Genomic DNA, 19,123 nt, shown 5'->3' on the forward strand with positions numbered 1-19,123 from the left:
TTAATCAAGTTGTGGACTAAAGAGTGTAAAACCAATTTTTTATACATTAATAGATAAGAGAATTCACCATAATTATTAAAAAATAATAATGTCACTCTTATTTTTTATAATATTATTGTTCACATATATATTATCTAAGTTGATAAAAAAGTATATATAGACCACATAGAAACGAATTTAGTGTCATCATATACATAAGAAATACTAATATACATAAGCTAGCTAGATACAGAACATGCAACTAACTGACTAGATATCAGATTGATTAATGCATAATACACTAATTTAGTGTGATCATATACATAAGAAATACTAATATATCAAAGTAGAGTCTAGACAGATTATTTCTATTCCTTTGAATCACTAACTGATGAGATGTCAGAGGAAAGTGATGAACCCCTATGAGTTGTAATATGTTCAAAATTCTCTTCTGTGGGTGCATCAAGTGACTAATCTTCTAATTGTGTATAAATGATAGCTTCTTTATAGAAACGAGTTGAATGTCAAGGCTCTCCTTTGATCTTCTTTGGTTCAATAATAGCTTCTGATGTAGTTTTCAGTTCTAAGGACAAAGGAATTGAAACTTTAAATTTGAAAGAAAATCAAATTAGTGCCATGAAAAATGTGTATACATAAAGAGTATAAAACTACTTGGTTTAGCTTGTAATCTGTTTTCATTTCCTATGATAAAATTTATGTGATCATTCAATTTTAACTTTCTAATTAACACTGCAGATTTATTTTGGACATTGATTCTCTAGATCTTCTGCTGAGGCATTGTGTAATATTATTTCCAATCTAACCTATTAGGTGAAAACTATTAGGATAATATGTCTACAATTGAAAGAAGGATCATCAACTTTGAACTTTAGTGGCACTAAAATGAACAAAGTATAATGAAGACTTTGTAATCCCATGGAAGACATAACAAATTTTCATCTATATGATCTCTCTCTCTTTTTTTTTTGTTTTCCTATTCATTGTAGAAATCCTTGTAGATTATCTATGTACACTAGTATGCTAAGCATGATTATCATCAACTATGTCTCTATTGCAACCTGCAATTATGTTGTTGATGCAGCTGATCATGACAACATACCTATCTCTAGAAATGAGCTTCATGACTTGTTGAGCAAGCATTATTTAAATGGTATTCCCCTGTTGGTTCTTGGTAACAAGATCGACAAACCAGGGGCTTTGTAAGCAAGAGCTGATGGAGCAAATGTAAGTCTCTTGTTGAGATGTATAACATGGTGCTGAATCAATCAGAAAGTTCGCTTAAACATTTCCATTACAGGAAAATTGTAAATAAGATAATTCATAGTTACTAATTTATTAACATCTTATGTTTCGTTACCTTAATTCATAGTTACTAATTGAGGTTGTACTTGTATTACTTCTAGTCAATAAAATTTGTTTGATGTGTGCAAGGAACTAAAATCCATCAATGAAAGAGAAGTTTCTTTAATATATATTTTATATTATTGATTGATTTTATTATATACTAGTGATTCAATAGATACTATTGTATTTGTTTAGCTATTTTTCTATTGAGTTTAAGAAATTAATTTTATATTTTTATTTTTAAAATTATAAATTTAATATTAATAATTAAAAATAAATTATAAAAAATAAAATATTTATGCAAACTACAAGGTTTTCATGATAAGATTTTTATGTATTGTTTTTAGTGTTGATGTGCCTATATATATTTTTTGGTAGGGTTGACATAGTCACAAGTATTATCAAAGTTGTAGTGGCATCCATTTACACTATCTCAGGTATTGGTAGAGTTTAACACTCCCAGAGAAGCTATTCAAGGTTTAACCTTCTACTTTTTTATTTATTTATCTTTGTTAAACTATTGAGTTTTAATTTATCTTTGTCTTTATTATCTGTATTAAATTATTATGCATGCTTATCTATACTTACTTATCTATGCTTGTTTGGGTAAACTATTCATGGTGAAAGTATAAATTATATTTATGATAAGACTTTTATTTGTTGTGGTTTCTCGTTGAATAAAAAAAATTTAAAAATTGAATATTATCCATTTGATATGTAGGAAATTAAAATCATTAATAATGAAAAATCAGAACCGAAGTTGGATGTATGATAGAATGTATGACCAAAGGCGAGGTCTTAAGCCCAGGTTTGTTAAAGGGGTAAATGAATTTGTGGAAGTGTGTACTAGAACTCATGAATTTCTCAAAGGAGTTTTAGTTAGGTGTCCATGTGCCAAATGTCAATGTGGGAGATTTAAACAGCTGATCGACATTAAGATTGATCTATATACTCATGGGTTTAAACCTAATTATTGGGTTTGGACAGAGCATGGAGAGGAGATAACCACAGAGAATCAGATTATGATAGATGAAGACATTGAAAGCAGCTCTGCATTAGGTGGTATTATATGGGAAGAAAATTTTGATCGTTATCATGAGATGGTTGTTGATGCTTTGCAACCTAAGTTTCACATGTACATGCAACCAGCAGTGGAGGAACCAAATCGAGATGCTAAGAGATTTTATAACCTCTTAGATTCAATTAGTAAACCCTTGTGGGAAAATTGTATCCATTCACGATTGTCACTTGCTAGTAGGATGCTAAGTATAAAATCACAATTGTCTTTTGACCAGTGGACAACTTTGTTTAGAGAAATGCAAACAACTCTAAATGAAATTCCTGCTAATTATTATGAAGCTAAGAAAATTGTTTCCCAACTTGGGTTTAAGGAGGTTAAGATAGATTGTTGTGTCAATGGTTGTATGATATATTACAAAGAGGACAAAGATCTTAGACAATGTAAATTTTATGGGGAGTATATATTTAAGCCTAGAAAGGGTAAAAATAAAAAGGTTCCATATAAAAGAATGCATTATTTGCCATTGATTCCAAGGCTACAAAGGTTGTATGCATCAATGAGTACTGCCCCTCATATGTTGTGGCATCACCAAAATCGCAGAAACGACGACGTGATGACACATCCTTCTCATGGTGAAGCATGGAAACATTTTGATACCAAGCATCCTCATTTTTCAAGCGAACCGCGTAATGTTAGACTTGGACTTTGTTCTGATGGGTTTTCTCCTAATGTTCATTTTAGCACACCGTACTCTTGTTGGCCTGTTATAGTCACCCCTTATAACCTTCCACCTCATATGTGTATGAAAGATCATTTCTTGTTCCTAACGTGCATCATACTTGGAAAAGAAAATCCCAAAGCAAAAATTGATGTTTATCTTCACCATTGATAGATGAACTTAAAGAGTTGTGGGATGAAGGCGTCCTAACATACGACATTCATAGCAAGAGGAATTTTCAGTTAAAGGCCACATTAATGTGGTCCATTAACGATTTTTTTGCTTATAGAATGTTGTCTGGTTGGAGCACGGGGGGAAGATTAGCGTGTCCAATATGCATGGAGGATACCAAGGCCTTTTGGTTAGATTATGGCAGAAAGAATTCGTTGTTTGACTGTCATAGGAGATATTTACTTGAAGGTCATCCTTATAGGCGTAATAAAGTTAGTTTTAAGAAGAATGTTGAGGAAGATGAAGAACCTCCTATTAGGCTTAGCGGTGAACAGATCTGGAAAAGAGTTAGACAATATCCTAAAATAGTTGACAGAAGATGACAAGTGCGATTGAGCGGATATGGGGTGGAACACAATTGGACCAAAAGGAGTATATTTTGGGATCTCCCATATTGGAAAGATCATTTGGCTCGTCATTGTTTGGATCTAATGCATATTGAGAAGAATGTTTTTGATAACATAATGAATACTGTTATGGATACTGAAAGAACAAAAGACAATGAAAAGGCAAGGTTAGACATGGCTATACTTTGTAGGTGACCAGATTTGAATTTGGTGCAAGTACGTGAAAGTCATTGGGCAAAGCCTAAGGGCACTATGTCTTGACACTCCAACAACAAAAAAATATTTGTAAATGGGTACAAGAGTTGAAAATGCCAGATGGATATGTTTCAAATTTACAAAGGTGTGTCGATGTCAGGGGAGAAAAATTGTTTGGGATGAAAACTCATGATTGTCATGTATTTATGGAGTGTTTGCTTCCGTTAGCCTTCAAAGAGTTGCCGGACCACGTGTTGAAATCGTTGACCAAAATAAGTCAATATTTTAGGGACCTTTGTTCATCTACTCTTTGGGTTAGCGATCTTGCATAAATGGAAGCTAATATTCCTGTTATTTTGTGCAAGTTAGAAAGAATTTTTCCTATTGCTTTTTTTGACGTAATGGAGCATCTACCAATTCACTTGGCATATGAGGCACGTGTTTGTGGACCAGCTCAGTATAGGTGGATGTATCCATTTGAGTGTGAAATAGGCACGTATAAGAGATCGGTGAAGAATCGGGCTAGAGTAGAGGGTTCAATTTGTCAAGCATACCTGGCTAGAGAGACATCAATTTATTGTTCTTATTACTTTGAGCCACCTGTAATGTCTAAGAGAACAAGGCCAAATCGGAATGATGACGGTGGTGAAAGTTCATCTGAGCCTACCCTTTTTATTTTTGATCAACCGGGTGTTCCTGGGAGAGCCAACAAAGACAGGTGATTGACTAGTATGAAAATGAAAGCCGCTCACTTACATATCTTGTTGAATTGTCCTGAAGTCAATAAATTTAGAAGTCAATACGAGCAAATCCATGGAAGCAATAATTCTTTGTCCAACTTTCCATCATGGTTCCATGAACATATAAGTTATTACATTTTGTTGACTGTACTAAAATATGTCAAAGTAAATATTGTTTTTCTAAATACTATATTTTGTTTGACAAAATCAGGTAAAAAATCCCAGTAATGGCATAACTTGTCCTCATCTATTGAGTTTAGCATTCGGTCCAAAAATTAGGGCAACGAGTGTTGGTATGTTCAAGGTCAACGGGTATAGATTTTATACTCATGAGCATGCATGTGGAAAGAAGACAGATAATACATAAAGGCAATGGAGAGAATGATGCATCTAACTGGTATGGTACTCTTAAAGAGATTTTGATTGTTGATGAATATCCAAGTCTTGTTAGTTTGAGAGTCACCTTGTTTTACTGTGAGTGGCATAACCCTACCAGGTCTCGGGGATTGCATAGACACAAAGACTACAAAATAACTGAAGTATTACCTACTAGGAGATATGGGAGTTACGATCTATTCATCCTTGCACAAAAAGCTAGACACGTGTATTACATGCCATATCCACAAGGCTGTAAGTCTAATTGGAAGGTTGTGATTATATGTAAACCGGGAAAAATAATGGAAGAGACACAAAATGAGTCTGAAACCGAGGTATATCAGAATGATGAACCTCCACAAGCTAGGATCATTTTAGAAACCGAGTTTCCACCATCATTAGCATCTACATCAGGAGATGTTGATATGATACAACTTCAATTAGCTGACCTCCAGGTTCCTATTGTAAATAATGAACAGGACGATGACATTGAGATCTATGATGACGATGATGCTTACATTGATGATGATGATGGAAGTTCAGAATTCTCGGATTGAGGTTTTAGTTGTAATTCATATTTTGTAATTTCTTGTATCGATTACTTGTAATTCAAATTAAACACCTTTAAGAAACTATCTTGGACACTAATTAAATAAATATTTAGTGTGTGCGTGTGGAAGATGACACTGATATAATTTGGTTTCTGAGGAATTAGGTTTTTATTTTCTCCCTCTATTTAAGTCATAAGATGATGCTGGTTTGTGGTTTTGGTGGTCATTGCAGCTTTGGGATTGAATTGGTCATCACATAATCATGTATTGATTCTGCTGTTATTTCTTTCTTTTATCAATGTGTTGTATTTCCTTGTTTGATGTTATTATTTTCTTATGAAGATTTGTGGTCCTGGTTTGTTTGTTTAACATGAATAAATCCAGGCAGAATCATCCATATATATTATGTATATCATCTTGATGGTCCATATGAAGCTACAAAGAGTACAGTTCATGTTTACTCATTCATATAAACTGTCCACATTCTTTTATCCTTTTGTTTTCTGCATCTAATTGAGCCTTTTTTTGAGTGTTCACAGGCATCTCTATCTTGTAGTAGAAACTGTATGTGTTAGAAAAAAGTGCTTGGCATCTAATGCTTTTTTTTAATTTTCTGTTTTTCCTTTTAATACAGTATTGAGAAGCATCCACCACATCAAAAAATTTGGAAAGCTGGAATACAGTATAGGATATGGTTGGTAGAGGCGGAGATCACGGCCGTGGCCGTGGCCGAGGCCGAGGCCAAAAAGGGAGGCCTAGGCTTTCTACCGGTCACCCCCTTGACTTGCATGCGGATCCATACACTCTTGTTGGGTCATCATCAGGCACGACTGCTCCGACCAATGGGAGACCGCCACCTATTGCTACGACTACCCCCTCTCGTCAGGAGCCTCAGATACACATGATGCCTACTCTGGGTGTGCCAAGATCATGCACACAACAAGCCAATGAACCTTCCAACACTGCCTCACATGGTGTGCAAGAATGATCCAGCTATTGTAGCGCCCAGTCGAGCAGGATCTTGTGGGGAAAGACAAACCACATCTAATGGTACCCAAGATACTCATGGTCAAGGAATATCCACCGCCACTGGTCACTCCAGCACAAGTGCTCCCACGCTTAGATATGATGGTGCCAAATGGTTTGTTATTTGCTTTAAATTTTATGAATTTCATGTCTCGTTTTTACTAAGTAATCTATCCTTATCATTTTTTTTGTTTTTGATGTAGTTGGCACCCACCTAAGCCTGGTTTGAAGCGTATTTCTCAGGTTTTTAAGGAAAACTACAACAAGCCTTGGCTGAGTTTTGATGAGGCAGATGATGATACTCGAAAAATATGGTGGATAGAGTGGAGGGTAAATTTTAATTACTATATTAAAGTATTTAACTCGAAAAATTATATGGCTGAGTTTTTAAGGACCTGCATGTTTTCACTGCACATGCTAATCTCATTAATTAATTACTAAAGTACATGTCATAATCTGTTTAATTTCAACGTGATAAAGGGCTAATTTGTTGCTGATACATTTTTTTCTCGGATCTTGTTGTTTAGAATTTCAATGCCATATTATATACTATACCATCTGATTTATATATATACTTGCTGGCTGCTTTAGTTAACATGTATGTCCTTGCATCATGGACGCAATATATATTGATTTATAAGGGTAATGATCATACTATATAAACTTTAGAAACACCAATTATTATAGCTACTACCCAAGAAGAATTTGAGTCTTACTTTTTGGTATCTCTTGGTTACTTGACTTGCAAGATTTTTTAGTAATTCAGACTACTACTACCTAATATTTTTAGATAAATTAAGATTAGAAAAGATATGGTGGACAAAGTGGATATAGTAGAGGGTAAATATGTATCATAGTATGTTATATAATAACAAGATATTTTTTTTAAATAGAAATGCTTTGACATTCTTGACACGGAAGAGGATGATATCTATCAAGCTTGGAGGTTTAGAGCTGCCAAGTGCTTGCGAGGTATGCTCCATGCCATTCGCAAAAAAGGTGCCCGTCCATATTGGATCCCACCAGAAGTTCTTGGTGAATTGATGAGACGTTGGGACACTGATGCCTTTAGATAATTACAGGCGAGAAATACAGCTGCCAGGAAATCGACTCGAGGTACCTCCCTTCATACTGCAGAAGGCACCACCTTTCCAGAAGCGAGGTTACGCTTGGTAAGTTGCTTATAGAACCCTCTTTTTTACTTTATACTATCAGTTGCCATCATAATTTATACTATTATTTATAGAGTTGATTTGATATTAGTTTATACTGTTATTCTTTTGATCTAAACCGAAGCTTTGACTTTTGGATTTCTTCATCTTTGTTTCAAAATATGAGCTAAATAATGAAATAAAAAATATAAAATAAAAACAATTGAAGTTAGATTTCAGTTACCTTCTGTGTTGGTTTTCTTTTTCATTAAGAGTGGTTTAGAGTGCCTTTGATCATCATCATCATCAATTACGATATAGTCATGATTTTCATGAACTTCTTTGAGCATGCTTTTATGGGTTCCTGTAAAAAACAATAAAATAAAATGAAGTACTAACCTTCCTTAGCTTCCACAATTTAACAGAGAATGAACCTCTGAACTCTATAAAATATAATTTGCTATTTTAATTGGTTTTGTAACCTCAAAACTCAAACATGAATAACAATATGCAAAGAAAATGAAGGCTTGAAGTCATCAACGATTGTGAAGAGGATCTAATGCATTAGGAACCTTTCTCTTTTCTGAGAAGTTAACATCAAATAGTTGCCCTGGAAGATTATTATTATGTTGTTGTTGCTGCCTTTGCCTTTGATGATGATGATATTGTTGATTTTGTTTCTCTTTAATTAATATTGTTTTGCCTCTGCCTCTGCCAAACTATGCTTTTATGAGTTCTCTTTTATGAGTTCTCTTTTATGAGCATGCTTTTATGAGCTGCTCTATCTAAGTGCAATGGTTTAGTTCAGTACATATCAATTGTACACCCATATTTGTTGATACTTTGGTTACATTATGTAGAATCATTCACTTAGAAGACCATTATGTATGGATGAGTTTTTTGAGCACACTCACACTCGCAAAAAGGATAGGACTCAATGGATTGATGAACACTCTCGAAAGACAAAGGTAACTTACCTTCATTGTAATATTGGACTTATTTTTTTCACATATCCCCTTAATTTTTGCATTATTAATACTTCTAGTAGTTTATCAATCATTTCTCCTCATTGTAGGATATATTTTAAGAGCGTATGTTTCAGGCTGAGCAAGAGCGTTAGCTGCTATAGAGGCTGGTTTAACTGATCCACCGCCTGTCTCTGATGAAAACATATGGATTGAGACAGTGGGTGAAAAACGAAGAGGTAGGGTATATGGCATGGGTGAGGTAAGGGACTCTTCCATGGTGCGACCTCAAGTTGATGGTCCAACCACGACCACCAGCACTAATGTTTTGGATCTTAGAGAACAAATCGCAATACTCAATAGGGAAGTTGAACAACATGCCGCTAAATATAGAGAGCTTGAAGATCGCAACCAGAGGGAGAAAAGAGAGTGGCAACAGACTGTTGAATCCTTGCGTGAGGATCTCAACACCAGTAACTCACAGATGGATAAGTTTAGTCATTAATTGAGCAGCTTGACTGAGTATGTGAGGGCCATGGGTCCTAGTAGTTATGGATCACGTGTTCTCCCACCTCCTTCTTTTACTTTTCCAAGCTCCCAGAAAAGCACAGTCCCAGGTAGAAAACTCCCACCTATTCTGCAGCAACCAGGACAACCACAGAGTTCTCAAAGGGACGATGATTCTGACGATCTTGATGACTCAGATGATTATTTAGATGAGTATGAATAGGGTTATTTACTTTGCTTTGAATATTTTGTATTATTAGTAGATTGAATTTAAACGAATATAACTCTAAGTTTAGTTATTTATCTTGTCTAGAGTCTTTATGTTAGAGGATTATTTATTATTTTGATAAGTTTGTAAACTCATTATCTAATATTTAGTATAAATTTTATTTTTATATTTAGAAGTTTATTTATCTAATATTTTGTATACATTTTATTTCTATATTTAAAAATTTATTTGTATTAATTGTCTACTATTTTTCAAATAAAAAAAATTATAGCTATTAAAATCGACAGCAGGGTTGTCGCTTTTTAAATTTAAAATAGACAAAAAACAAAATACAGACATAGAATTTGTCAGTATCTAAGTAATTAAATCGACGGTTTTTTGTCGATTTTATTAAATAAATATCAACAAAAGTGTTGTCAATTTTATTAAGCATGTGTTGGTATCTAAATAATTAAATCGACGGCAATGTGGTCGATTTTATGAAGGAAGCAAAATTCTCAAACTCATATTATATATGGAATTGCTGTCGATTTTATTAGATTATTATCGACAGCTATAAAAGCCGTCGATTTTATTTGAATTTTGAAAAATCAACCAGTTTAATAGCGACCACTTTTGCCGTCAATTTTACCATCGATTTTTAATATTATTGACAGCTTGGCCGTCGATTTGGCCATCGATTTTAACGATATTTCTTGTAGTGTCTGCAAATTTAATTCAAATTCAAATTAAAGTCAATCAAATTTAGAGAATTCTAACTATGAGTTAACTATAAAAGTATAAGTTATGAGACATGTATAGCACAACAATTCAAAGTAAATCAATCCATTCCTTTACATATATCTAAAATCTAAAATTTCTCTACTTTTTTCAATGACACTACCAAGTTATGGAAATTCTCCATTGTCATACTCAATTGAGATGGTTTGGCTCGATGAAGACATGAGTTTCCTACCAATTTTTTAAATAATATTAAATTTATATTATTCATATTTTAAATTTGTTTGTTTATCCCCATTTAATTGTTCTTTGATTTTTGTTTATCAATTATAAAGAGAAAAAATACACGCCTCAGTTAAGAAGCTCTTGTGTCTCGATTTGTGAATTTGCTAAGAGAAAGAATATCTTACCAAATAAGATATTTTGGTGTTGGACTAAATGTGGGTAACTTCAAGACTAATATAAGACTGTGGTTAATTTAAACCAACATACCAATGTGCACATACTTCCAGAATCGTCAAGAAGATATCACAAATATAAGGCTGTGGTTGCATCGGAAAAGATCAAAGGACGCGAGAGTCTATAATTTACCATATTCTAACGAGGTCGCAGCTCTAATAGTAGAAGATTTTGATTCTGGAGATGCAGGGCGTGGTATTATAGTTTAATTAAAGTCCGGATATCTACAAAGGATTCATGAGACACACACCGCATTTATTCCTCTTCAGTATCCTATGATGTTTTCCTACGGTAAAGATGGCTATCAAGAAGACATTCCTTTGCGAGAATCTCATAGGGCTAATTAAAATAGAAAGAGACAGCGTGTGAGTTTAAGGGAGTTCATAACATTTAGAATACAAGAGAGAATGGTCGAGTATACAACTATTGTTAATGGTGGAAGACTATTTCAGCAGTTCTTGGTTTATTGCTTTTTCATGATTGAAACACAAAGGCTGGCCTACTATCAAAACAACCAAAACAAGGTGAGGAGTGATGTATATATATAAGGGATTCAAGATGCAATTGTTAGGGGTGAGACTCGTGCTTCCAAAGCAGGTAAACGTGTCATCCTACCCGCGTCCTTCACTGGTGGCATGAGATATATGTTTAATAATTATCAAGATGATATGACAATTTGTAAGGAATATGATATTCAAACCTTTTCATCATAATGATATGTAGCTCGAGTTGGCAAGAGATTGGTAGAGTTAACAATCCAATAAACTTAAAGGTTGAAGACCGGCCAAATATATTGTGTAAAGTGTTCAAAATTAAGCTTGACATGATAATCTCGAATCTTAAGTAAGAAATTCTATTTGGAGTGCTAGATGCAGGTATTACTCATCATCCAACCTTATTTTTAGAGACATGTTGCTTTAGATTGTTATAAAATAAATGGCAAAATATTTTTTTTTATTTAACATATTGTTCATTTTTTATTATCACCCTTAATTTATCAAAGCACATAATAAGGGATGTATTCGGTGGAATTCCAAAAAAGAAGTCTACCACATGTTCACATTCTTTTATGATTGAGTGGAGACCATAAAATAACAACGACAACTCAAATTGACCGGTTAATATCTTCAGAGTTGTCAGATCCTGTTTGGCACCCAAAATTGTTTAGAGTTGTATCTACATATATGATTCATGGAACATGTGGTAGAGCTTTCTCAAAATCTCCCTGCATGAAAGATGGGTACTGCACCAAATATTATCCCAAAACATTCAGTAGCACCACAGTTATCGATGATAGTGGATACCCATCATATAGAATACGAGACGCAGGAGATAGGAATCGTTACTGAGAAGAAGGGAGTCCACATGGATAATAGGAATGTGGTTCCATAAAATGCATATTTGTTGATGTCTTATCAACCGCATGTTAATGTAGAGTACTGCAACAAGTCAAATGCTATAAAATATTTGTTCAAGTACGTGAATAAAGGTCTAGATAGGGTAGCAATTGGAGTTTCAAAGGAAGCTTCCAGTGGAGAGGATGCTCAGGTTATTGATGAGATTAAACAATTTTATGATTGCAGGTATTTGTCTGCATGTGAGGCTATCTGGAGAACTTTGACTTATGATATTCATCAGAGGTGGCCTTCAGTGATGAGATTAACCTTTCATTTGCCTAGAGAGCAAAATATCATCTTTAAATATGATGACGATCTTGAGGAAATTGTGAAAGAAGAGAAAGGAAAACATACGACATTCTTAGCATGGATGGAGGCCAACAAAAAATTTGAAGCAAGTCAAGCTTTGACGTATGCTGAATTTCCAAATCAATTTGTTTATGATAGAGAAGCAAGGGAATGGCATCCACGCAAAAGAGGGTATTCTATCGGGAGGTTAAACTATGTTCCATCGGGTACAGGTGATATATACTATATGAGAATTTTGTTAGCTATTCAGAGAAGTTGCACAATATATGAATCTATTACTATTAGGACAGTTAATGGAATTACATATTCTAGCTTCCAATATGCTTGCTATTTCATGGGACTACTGTGTGATGATAGGAAATTTATTACAGTTATTAATGAGGTAGTTGAACTTGCATCTGGTCATCAATTGAGAAAACTATTTGCGATGCTACTAATATCTAATAGCATTAGCAAACCAGAACGTGTTTGGAATGCAAAGTGGACATTATTAGATGGAATACTATATGAGAGGAGAAAAGCATTGAAAAATTAAGGTATTTTACTATGTCTTTTCTTTATATAAAAAAATGTATTCTCTTATTACTTTTATTTTTATTAATAATATTAATGGTTTTATTTTGGAATTACTTATTAAATATTTCATAAAACCATCATGTGCTTTTGCTAGGACTAAATATGACTGATGACGAATTGGAAAACCTCTGCCTTATTGAGATTGAGAAGATACTCAACAGCAACGCGAGATGTTTAGGAGACTATCAATCAATGTCATATCCTGAGATGTCTGATGTTCGCATTTTTCAGAATAAGCTAATAGAGGAGGAGTTAGCATATGACACAAATGAGTTGACTCATACAAACTTATATACGGAACAAAAGATAACTCATGAGCAAAAGTCATTATTTGATGAGACACTCAATGCTGTTATTACAGACTCTGATAGTTTTTACTTCGTTTATGGGCATGGTGGGTGTGATAAGACATTTATTTGTAATGGACTTTCTTCTGCTATTCGATTTAGAGGAAGATTGTTTTAAATGTCGCATCCAGTGGAATTGCGTCTTTACTCCTACCTATTGGCAGAATGACTCATTCTAGGTTTTCAATACCCATTACAATTACTGATGAATCTAATTGCAACATCAAGCATGGTAGTTTGTAGGCTGAGCTGCTCATCCAAAGTAACTTAATAATTTAGGATGAAGCTCCAATGCTCAATAAAATGTGCTTTGAAGCACTTGATTGGACACTCAGGGATCTTATGTCAGTTACCGATCAACATAAGACACATCAACTATTTGGTGGTAAAGTTGTTGTTCTATGAGGTGATTTCAGACAGATACTTCCAGTGATTCCGAAAGGGAGTAGACATGATATATTGTCATTAGCTATTAACTCATCCCATCTGTGGTCGTTTTGTAAGATTCTGAAACTGCATACGAACATGAGGCTTCTAATGTCTTCTTCAGATCAACATGAATGTGAAATAAAGAGATTTGCTAATTGGATACTTGATTTTGGAAACAGAAATATTGGTTCTGTTGTTGGTGATGAGTTAGAAGTTAAAATTCCAAATGGTCTGTTGATTACAACTACTGATGACCCCCTCTCTCATTTGGTAGACTTTATATATCCAAATTTGTTGCAAAATATGTCAGATTACATGTATTTTCAGAGTAGAGCAATTCTTGCACCCACGCTTGAGAATGTCGAGAAGGTAAACAATTTCGTCTTGACAATCTTTCCAGGGATGGAAAAGGAGTATCTAAGTTCTGACACAACATGTCAAGCTGATGAGAATGAAGATGTACAACAAGAGTGGTTCACACCAGAGTTCCTAAATGACATCAAATGTTCAGGACTACCCAATCACAAGTTGACTTTGAAGCCAGGAGTCGCTATAATGCTACTACAAAACATAGATCAGACTTCAGGTTTATGCAACAGGACAAGGTTAATAGTTAACGAACTTGGCAGACGGTAGTGACCGGTAGAAATATTGGAGACAAAGTGTACATTCCAAGAATGAACTTGATTCCTTCAGATTCAGGATTGCCATTTAAGTTCCAACGGAGACAATTTCTATTAACAGTATGCTTTGCAATGACCATTAACAAGAGTCAAGGTCAATCATTATCACATGTAGGGCTTTACTTGCCAAAATCAGTGTTCACTCATGGACAACTTTATGTTGCTTTGTCAAGAGTTAAGAGTCGCAGTAACCTCAAGGTTCTATGTAATACCCGGTCTAACTGAAATTTAGTAAATAATAAGTTAAATAGGAGCGAATATGGTTGGAAGATTTGGCAATTGGAATTTGATAATTTAAATATGATATTTGGATTCAGTGAATTTTTCCGAGTCGGAAAATATAGTTTTCTGCGTAAAAGTGCGCAGTGGAATTTTGACCGGCAGTACCTGCTGAGATCTGTCTGGTACTACAACTGAGGAAATTGATTATGGGTAAATAAGATTAAGAAATGAGGAATTATAATTAGGGAAGGTAGAAATATTTAAAGTGCGATTTAGAGTGCTAATCTTAAAGGTTTTGGCCCAAAATTGGGCCAATGGGCAAAAATAAGTGAACCGGGCCTAAGTGGGCCCAAGACCCAACATATATAAACATTAGTTGTGAGTATTTCAGCTCATTTTACCCTAAAAAGAAGGGTTGGGGCGCTGATTTGAGAAGAGAGAAGAGAAGAGAGAAAACCTAACTCTCTTTGATCTTCAAACCACCATAACTTGAGCTACGGAGCTCCGATTGACGAGCCGTTTGCGGCCACACATTGCTCTTCTCATCCTCTACAATTCTATCTAAGTTTGGTGGTAAGTATTTCATTTATCTCTGTCCAGTTTTCGAAATTCCCCACTGTTACACGTTTTTGGGTAGTTAGTGTTGAAATCTTGTGATTTTGGGTGTTTAGGGATACTCCAATATGGATTCTAAGTGGGTTCTATCCCTACTTCATATGGGCTGAGGTAAGAAGTGCTCAAACCCTTGTGATTTATCATTTTTATGAGCCCTAGGTTGATGTATGTATGTGACATTGGTTATGTTAGTGTATTTGGTGATGTTGGTGCACAATTGGGAGATTGGTATTGCTTGAGGAGCTTTGGTAAGGCTTGGAGCTAAGGTTGGTGAAGAATTCCAAAGAAGAGGCTCAATTGATTTGGCTACAAGAGGTACGGTTTAAGTTTCATTTAAGTACCGTGTGTTGTGATGAGAATTCCTAGGCTAGATGCCCCTAGGATTAAGTTTGGATTGTGTAAATGGTTGGTGCTAATATGCATAGTTGATATGTAATGTGAATTAATGATTGGGTTGAGAATTGTGTGACCTTGTATGCTTGGTGTATTGAGAATTTGATGTACTGGGTAATGAGTATTGATTTGTGGTTTATGCATTTAAATTGTGAAAATTGGGCCGAAGGCCGTGAATTTTGGGCCAGAGGCCGGAAAGAGGTAAGAAAGGTAAGTCGATGTGTGCATTGTATGATGGCACAAGTGATTGGATGAATTTCAGATAATGAATATATGAATGATTAGGTTGGTTATTGAATAATAAGGTTTGAGAAGTTGAAGTGTGGAATTTGGTAATTTTGGGTGAAATTATGTAGACGAGGTATGTTTGGTTCGGTTGAGATATATTATGTGATCATATATGTGATTATGATTATTGATGCCTTGATGGTATGATGATGCATTAGAGATATGTATGTTGTGATATATGCTTGGGGAATGATTAAGGTTGATTTGTGGGTGAAATCACGTGATAGTGAGTATGATATTGATTACGTATAATGATGGTTGATTGGAAATGGTATTATTGGAAATTGGGATGAGGAAGGATGTATGACATGATATTGTGTTTGTCCTTTAGCCATTTGATTGAGAAGTGTTAAAATGGTTAGATGTGGTTTTGGGAATTTTTGGTAAAGTGTCAATGTGTGAGTTGAGGATGGCTTGATGTGGATTTTGGTACATTTTGATTGATTTCAAAAAAGGTTGAAATTGGCATGTTTTGGTTGATTTTGAAAAGAGTTGAAAATGGCTTGTTTTGAAAATGGCACCTAGTGGTTTTGTATGAAAATATGGTTTTTGGGCATACTTTGACGGGACATAACTTGGACTACGGATCTCTGTTTTGTGCCAAATCTATTTAGAAATGAAATTGGATCCGGGATGTCCATGCCGTTTGAAGAACGGGTGAAAAATGATTTAAAATGAGAAAGTTATGTCCGTCGGAAGATTGAGGGTTGAATCTGTAAATTCTGCAGCTTTTAACTTAGAAAATTTTTAGCAGAATGACCCTCCACGCGTAGGCGCACTTGGTGCGTACGCGTCGTTCTTCAAGAAGGCACTATCCACGCGTGCGCGTGGTGTGCGCGGGCGCGTCGATGCGCTGCACCAAATGCCCAGCTATTTTCCCGAGAGTTGTGCCAGAGTTGTGCCAGTTTTGTGCCTGGGACGCAAGAGCACCCACGCGTACGCGTGGCTGACGCTTGCGCGTCGTTTGGCTATTTTTCAACCCGCGCGTCCGCGCGTATGATGCTTGCGCGTCGATGAGTTTTGTGGCCATCCACGCGTGCGCGTCTAGTGCGCGTACGCGTGGCCCTGTTTTCATGCCAAAGTTGATTTTTGAGTTTTAAAAGCCAAATCTCATACTTCTAAGCCTCCGATCTCACCTCTCATGTATTAAATCATTCTGATATGCCTAGCAATGAGCTAGGGGATGTGGTAACTTGCGAGTGAAGCAAGGGGAAAAGTTATGATCAATGATGATCAAAGATGATTATATGAGATATGGAGGATGACGGTGGAAGTACCGTATATGCCATGAGCCGGAGGGCTATATTTATTGATAAATGACCCGTTCTTGATTGGACCATGAGCCGGATGGCTGAGTTATTGCCGGGTTACGGCAAAGCCATTATTGTTTATGGCTGAGTATAAATGCATATATGATTAATGAATGAATATGTTAAATGGATAATAATGAAAAAAATATTGAAATGTGATGTGCGACCCCGGGTAGTAGGCAGTGGCGTTGTCCACTTGCTCCGGGTATGAGACGGGAAAGGAGGATTATGATAAACGAGTTTAATCGTGGGGTTTTGAATAAATGTGTATTTGTGATACCTGGGTAGTAGCAAGGGTCGTGGTTCGTCTCGCTTGCTCCGGGTCATTGTCTGAGGATTGATAATAATGAAGGGTGATTATGAATAAATGTTTATTTGTGATACTTGGGTAGTAGCAAGGGTTGTGGTTCGTCCCACTTGCTCCAAGTTAATGTTTGAGATTTGGTAACAATGAATGTTGATAATATGAATTGAGATTGAATGAATATATGTTTGAGATGCCTGGGCAGTAGCAAGGGTTGTGGTTCGTCCCACTTGCTCCGGGCCAATGCTTGAGATACCTGGGTAGTAGCAAGGGTTGCGGTTCGTCCCACTTGCTCCAGGTCAGAGATTGCGACGCCTGGGTAGTAGCGGCAGTAGTGGTGAATCCACTCGCTCCAGGTTGAGCTTTTAGACACCCGCCTGGGTAGTAGCCGCAGTAGTGATTATTTCACTGGCTCTGGGTTGAGCGGGCAGTAGCAAGGGGGTTGTAGCTCAAACCTACTTGCTCCGCAAGGGGTGTTTCTGTCCAATGGTTAGCTACCAGGACATGTCGGGTTGGCTATATAACCGACAGATGATATCATCAGCCATAGGGCAGGCATTCATCATTTGCATATGTTTGAATTGTTTGGGTTTGCCATTTGTCTTGGATTTCTACATCATATATGCCATGTTACCTGACTATATGCTACTTGTTCTACTTGTATCATGTTTGTGTATTACTTGCCTGTATTGCTTGTGTTTGTACAACTGAGAGGCCCTTCATGCTGGTGTCGGTGGGTGTGAGGGCTGTTCTTAATGGGATGAATTGATGATGCAATTGCATGATGATGTATTGATATAGAACTACTGAGGCAGAACAACTGGTGATGGTTTTGCTTATGATTCTGAGTCTGATTCGTGGAAGAGTCAGCGAGTTGGAAAACATGTGAAACATGAATTAAATTTAGCACTCCCTTATGACAGTTGCCTATTCATGGATTAGCGAGAACCTAGGATGAATAATTGGTGAAGAAGTTTAGGATGCTTAGTGAGTTTTTGTTGCAGTACATTGAATTTATTTGGCACTTTTACCGTACTGGGAACCCATGGGCCCGGGGTTCTCATTCCGTATATATCTCTTGTTTTTCAGATACAGGTCCAGGTGCTCAGAAGTGAGTTGTGGGTCGTCTGAGAGACGGCGAAGATCTTTATTTCCTCTACTTTGTGTTTTGATTAGAATCTCTCCACCTTTGTTTTGGAAAGTTTATATTATATATTGAACTCTTTGAATTTGCCTATAGAGGCTCTCATGTTTCCTTCGGGAGAGATTAGGATATACTGTTGTCAACTAATTTCATAATGTACTCTAGCTGACCTAAACTTCGCGGGTCGCGACTAGTAGCTATTTACTTATGTTATATATATCTATCTGTTATCTATCTCTTAATCTCCTTTACGCCTTGTCTGTATATCGTTTTCGGATTCACGGTTTATCTTTTGTTGTCGAAACGTGAGAGATACGTCTTCGCGATTTTATTTCTACTCTTTTCAGGCTTCTCGATTAATGCTCCTTTCGAAATTACCTATATTTATTTATTAAAAATCCACCTGAGAGTCGTACCACCGTAATATCATTGACTTATGACTCGAGCATAAGGATTTGAATATTAGGGTGTTACATTCTAATTCTGGACGAAGATAGCAATCTAAAGTCATCAACAACAAATATCAT

At 35.8% G+C, this 19,123-nt stretch overlaps 1 protein-coding gene across 1 annotated transcript; it reads left to right on the top strand.

Annotated features, from left to right (window-relative positions):
* Positions 1-2,084: 2,084 nt before the first annotated feature.
* On the top strand, positions 2,085-3,637 carry LOC112757672 (uncharacterized). The gene is made up of 2 exons (XM_025806227.1): positions 2,085-3,165; positions 3,258-3,637. The coding sequence occupies exons 1-2, from the start codon at positions 2,085-2,087 to the stop codon at positions 3,635-3,637; spliced, it is 1,461 nt and encodes a 486-aa protein (XP_025662012.1).
* Positions 3,638-19,123: the final 15,486 nt, after the last annotated feature.

This window comes from Arachis hypogaea, chromosome 16 (genome assembly GCF_003086295.3).
Source record: "Arachis hypogaea cultivar Tifrunner chromosome 16, arahy.Tifrunner.gnm2.J5K5, whole genome shotgun sequence".
In the NCBI taxonomy this organism is placed as follows: domain Eukaryota; kingdom Viridiplantae; phylum Streptophyta; class Magnoliopsida; order Fabales; family Fabaceae; genus Arachis; species Arachis hypogaea.

Excerpts from the sequence above, each read along its gene's own strand:
- LOC112757672 (XM_025806227.1), top strand. The coding sequence starts at position 2,085 with ATGAAAAATCAGAACCGAAGTTGGATGTATGATAGAATGTATGACCAA. Across the intron at positions 3,166-3,257 it reads TAACCTTCCACCTCATATGT|ATGAACTTAAAGAGTTGTGG; the intron begins GTATGAAAGATC and ends CACCATTGATAG.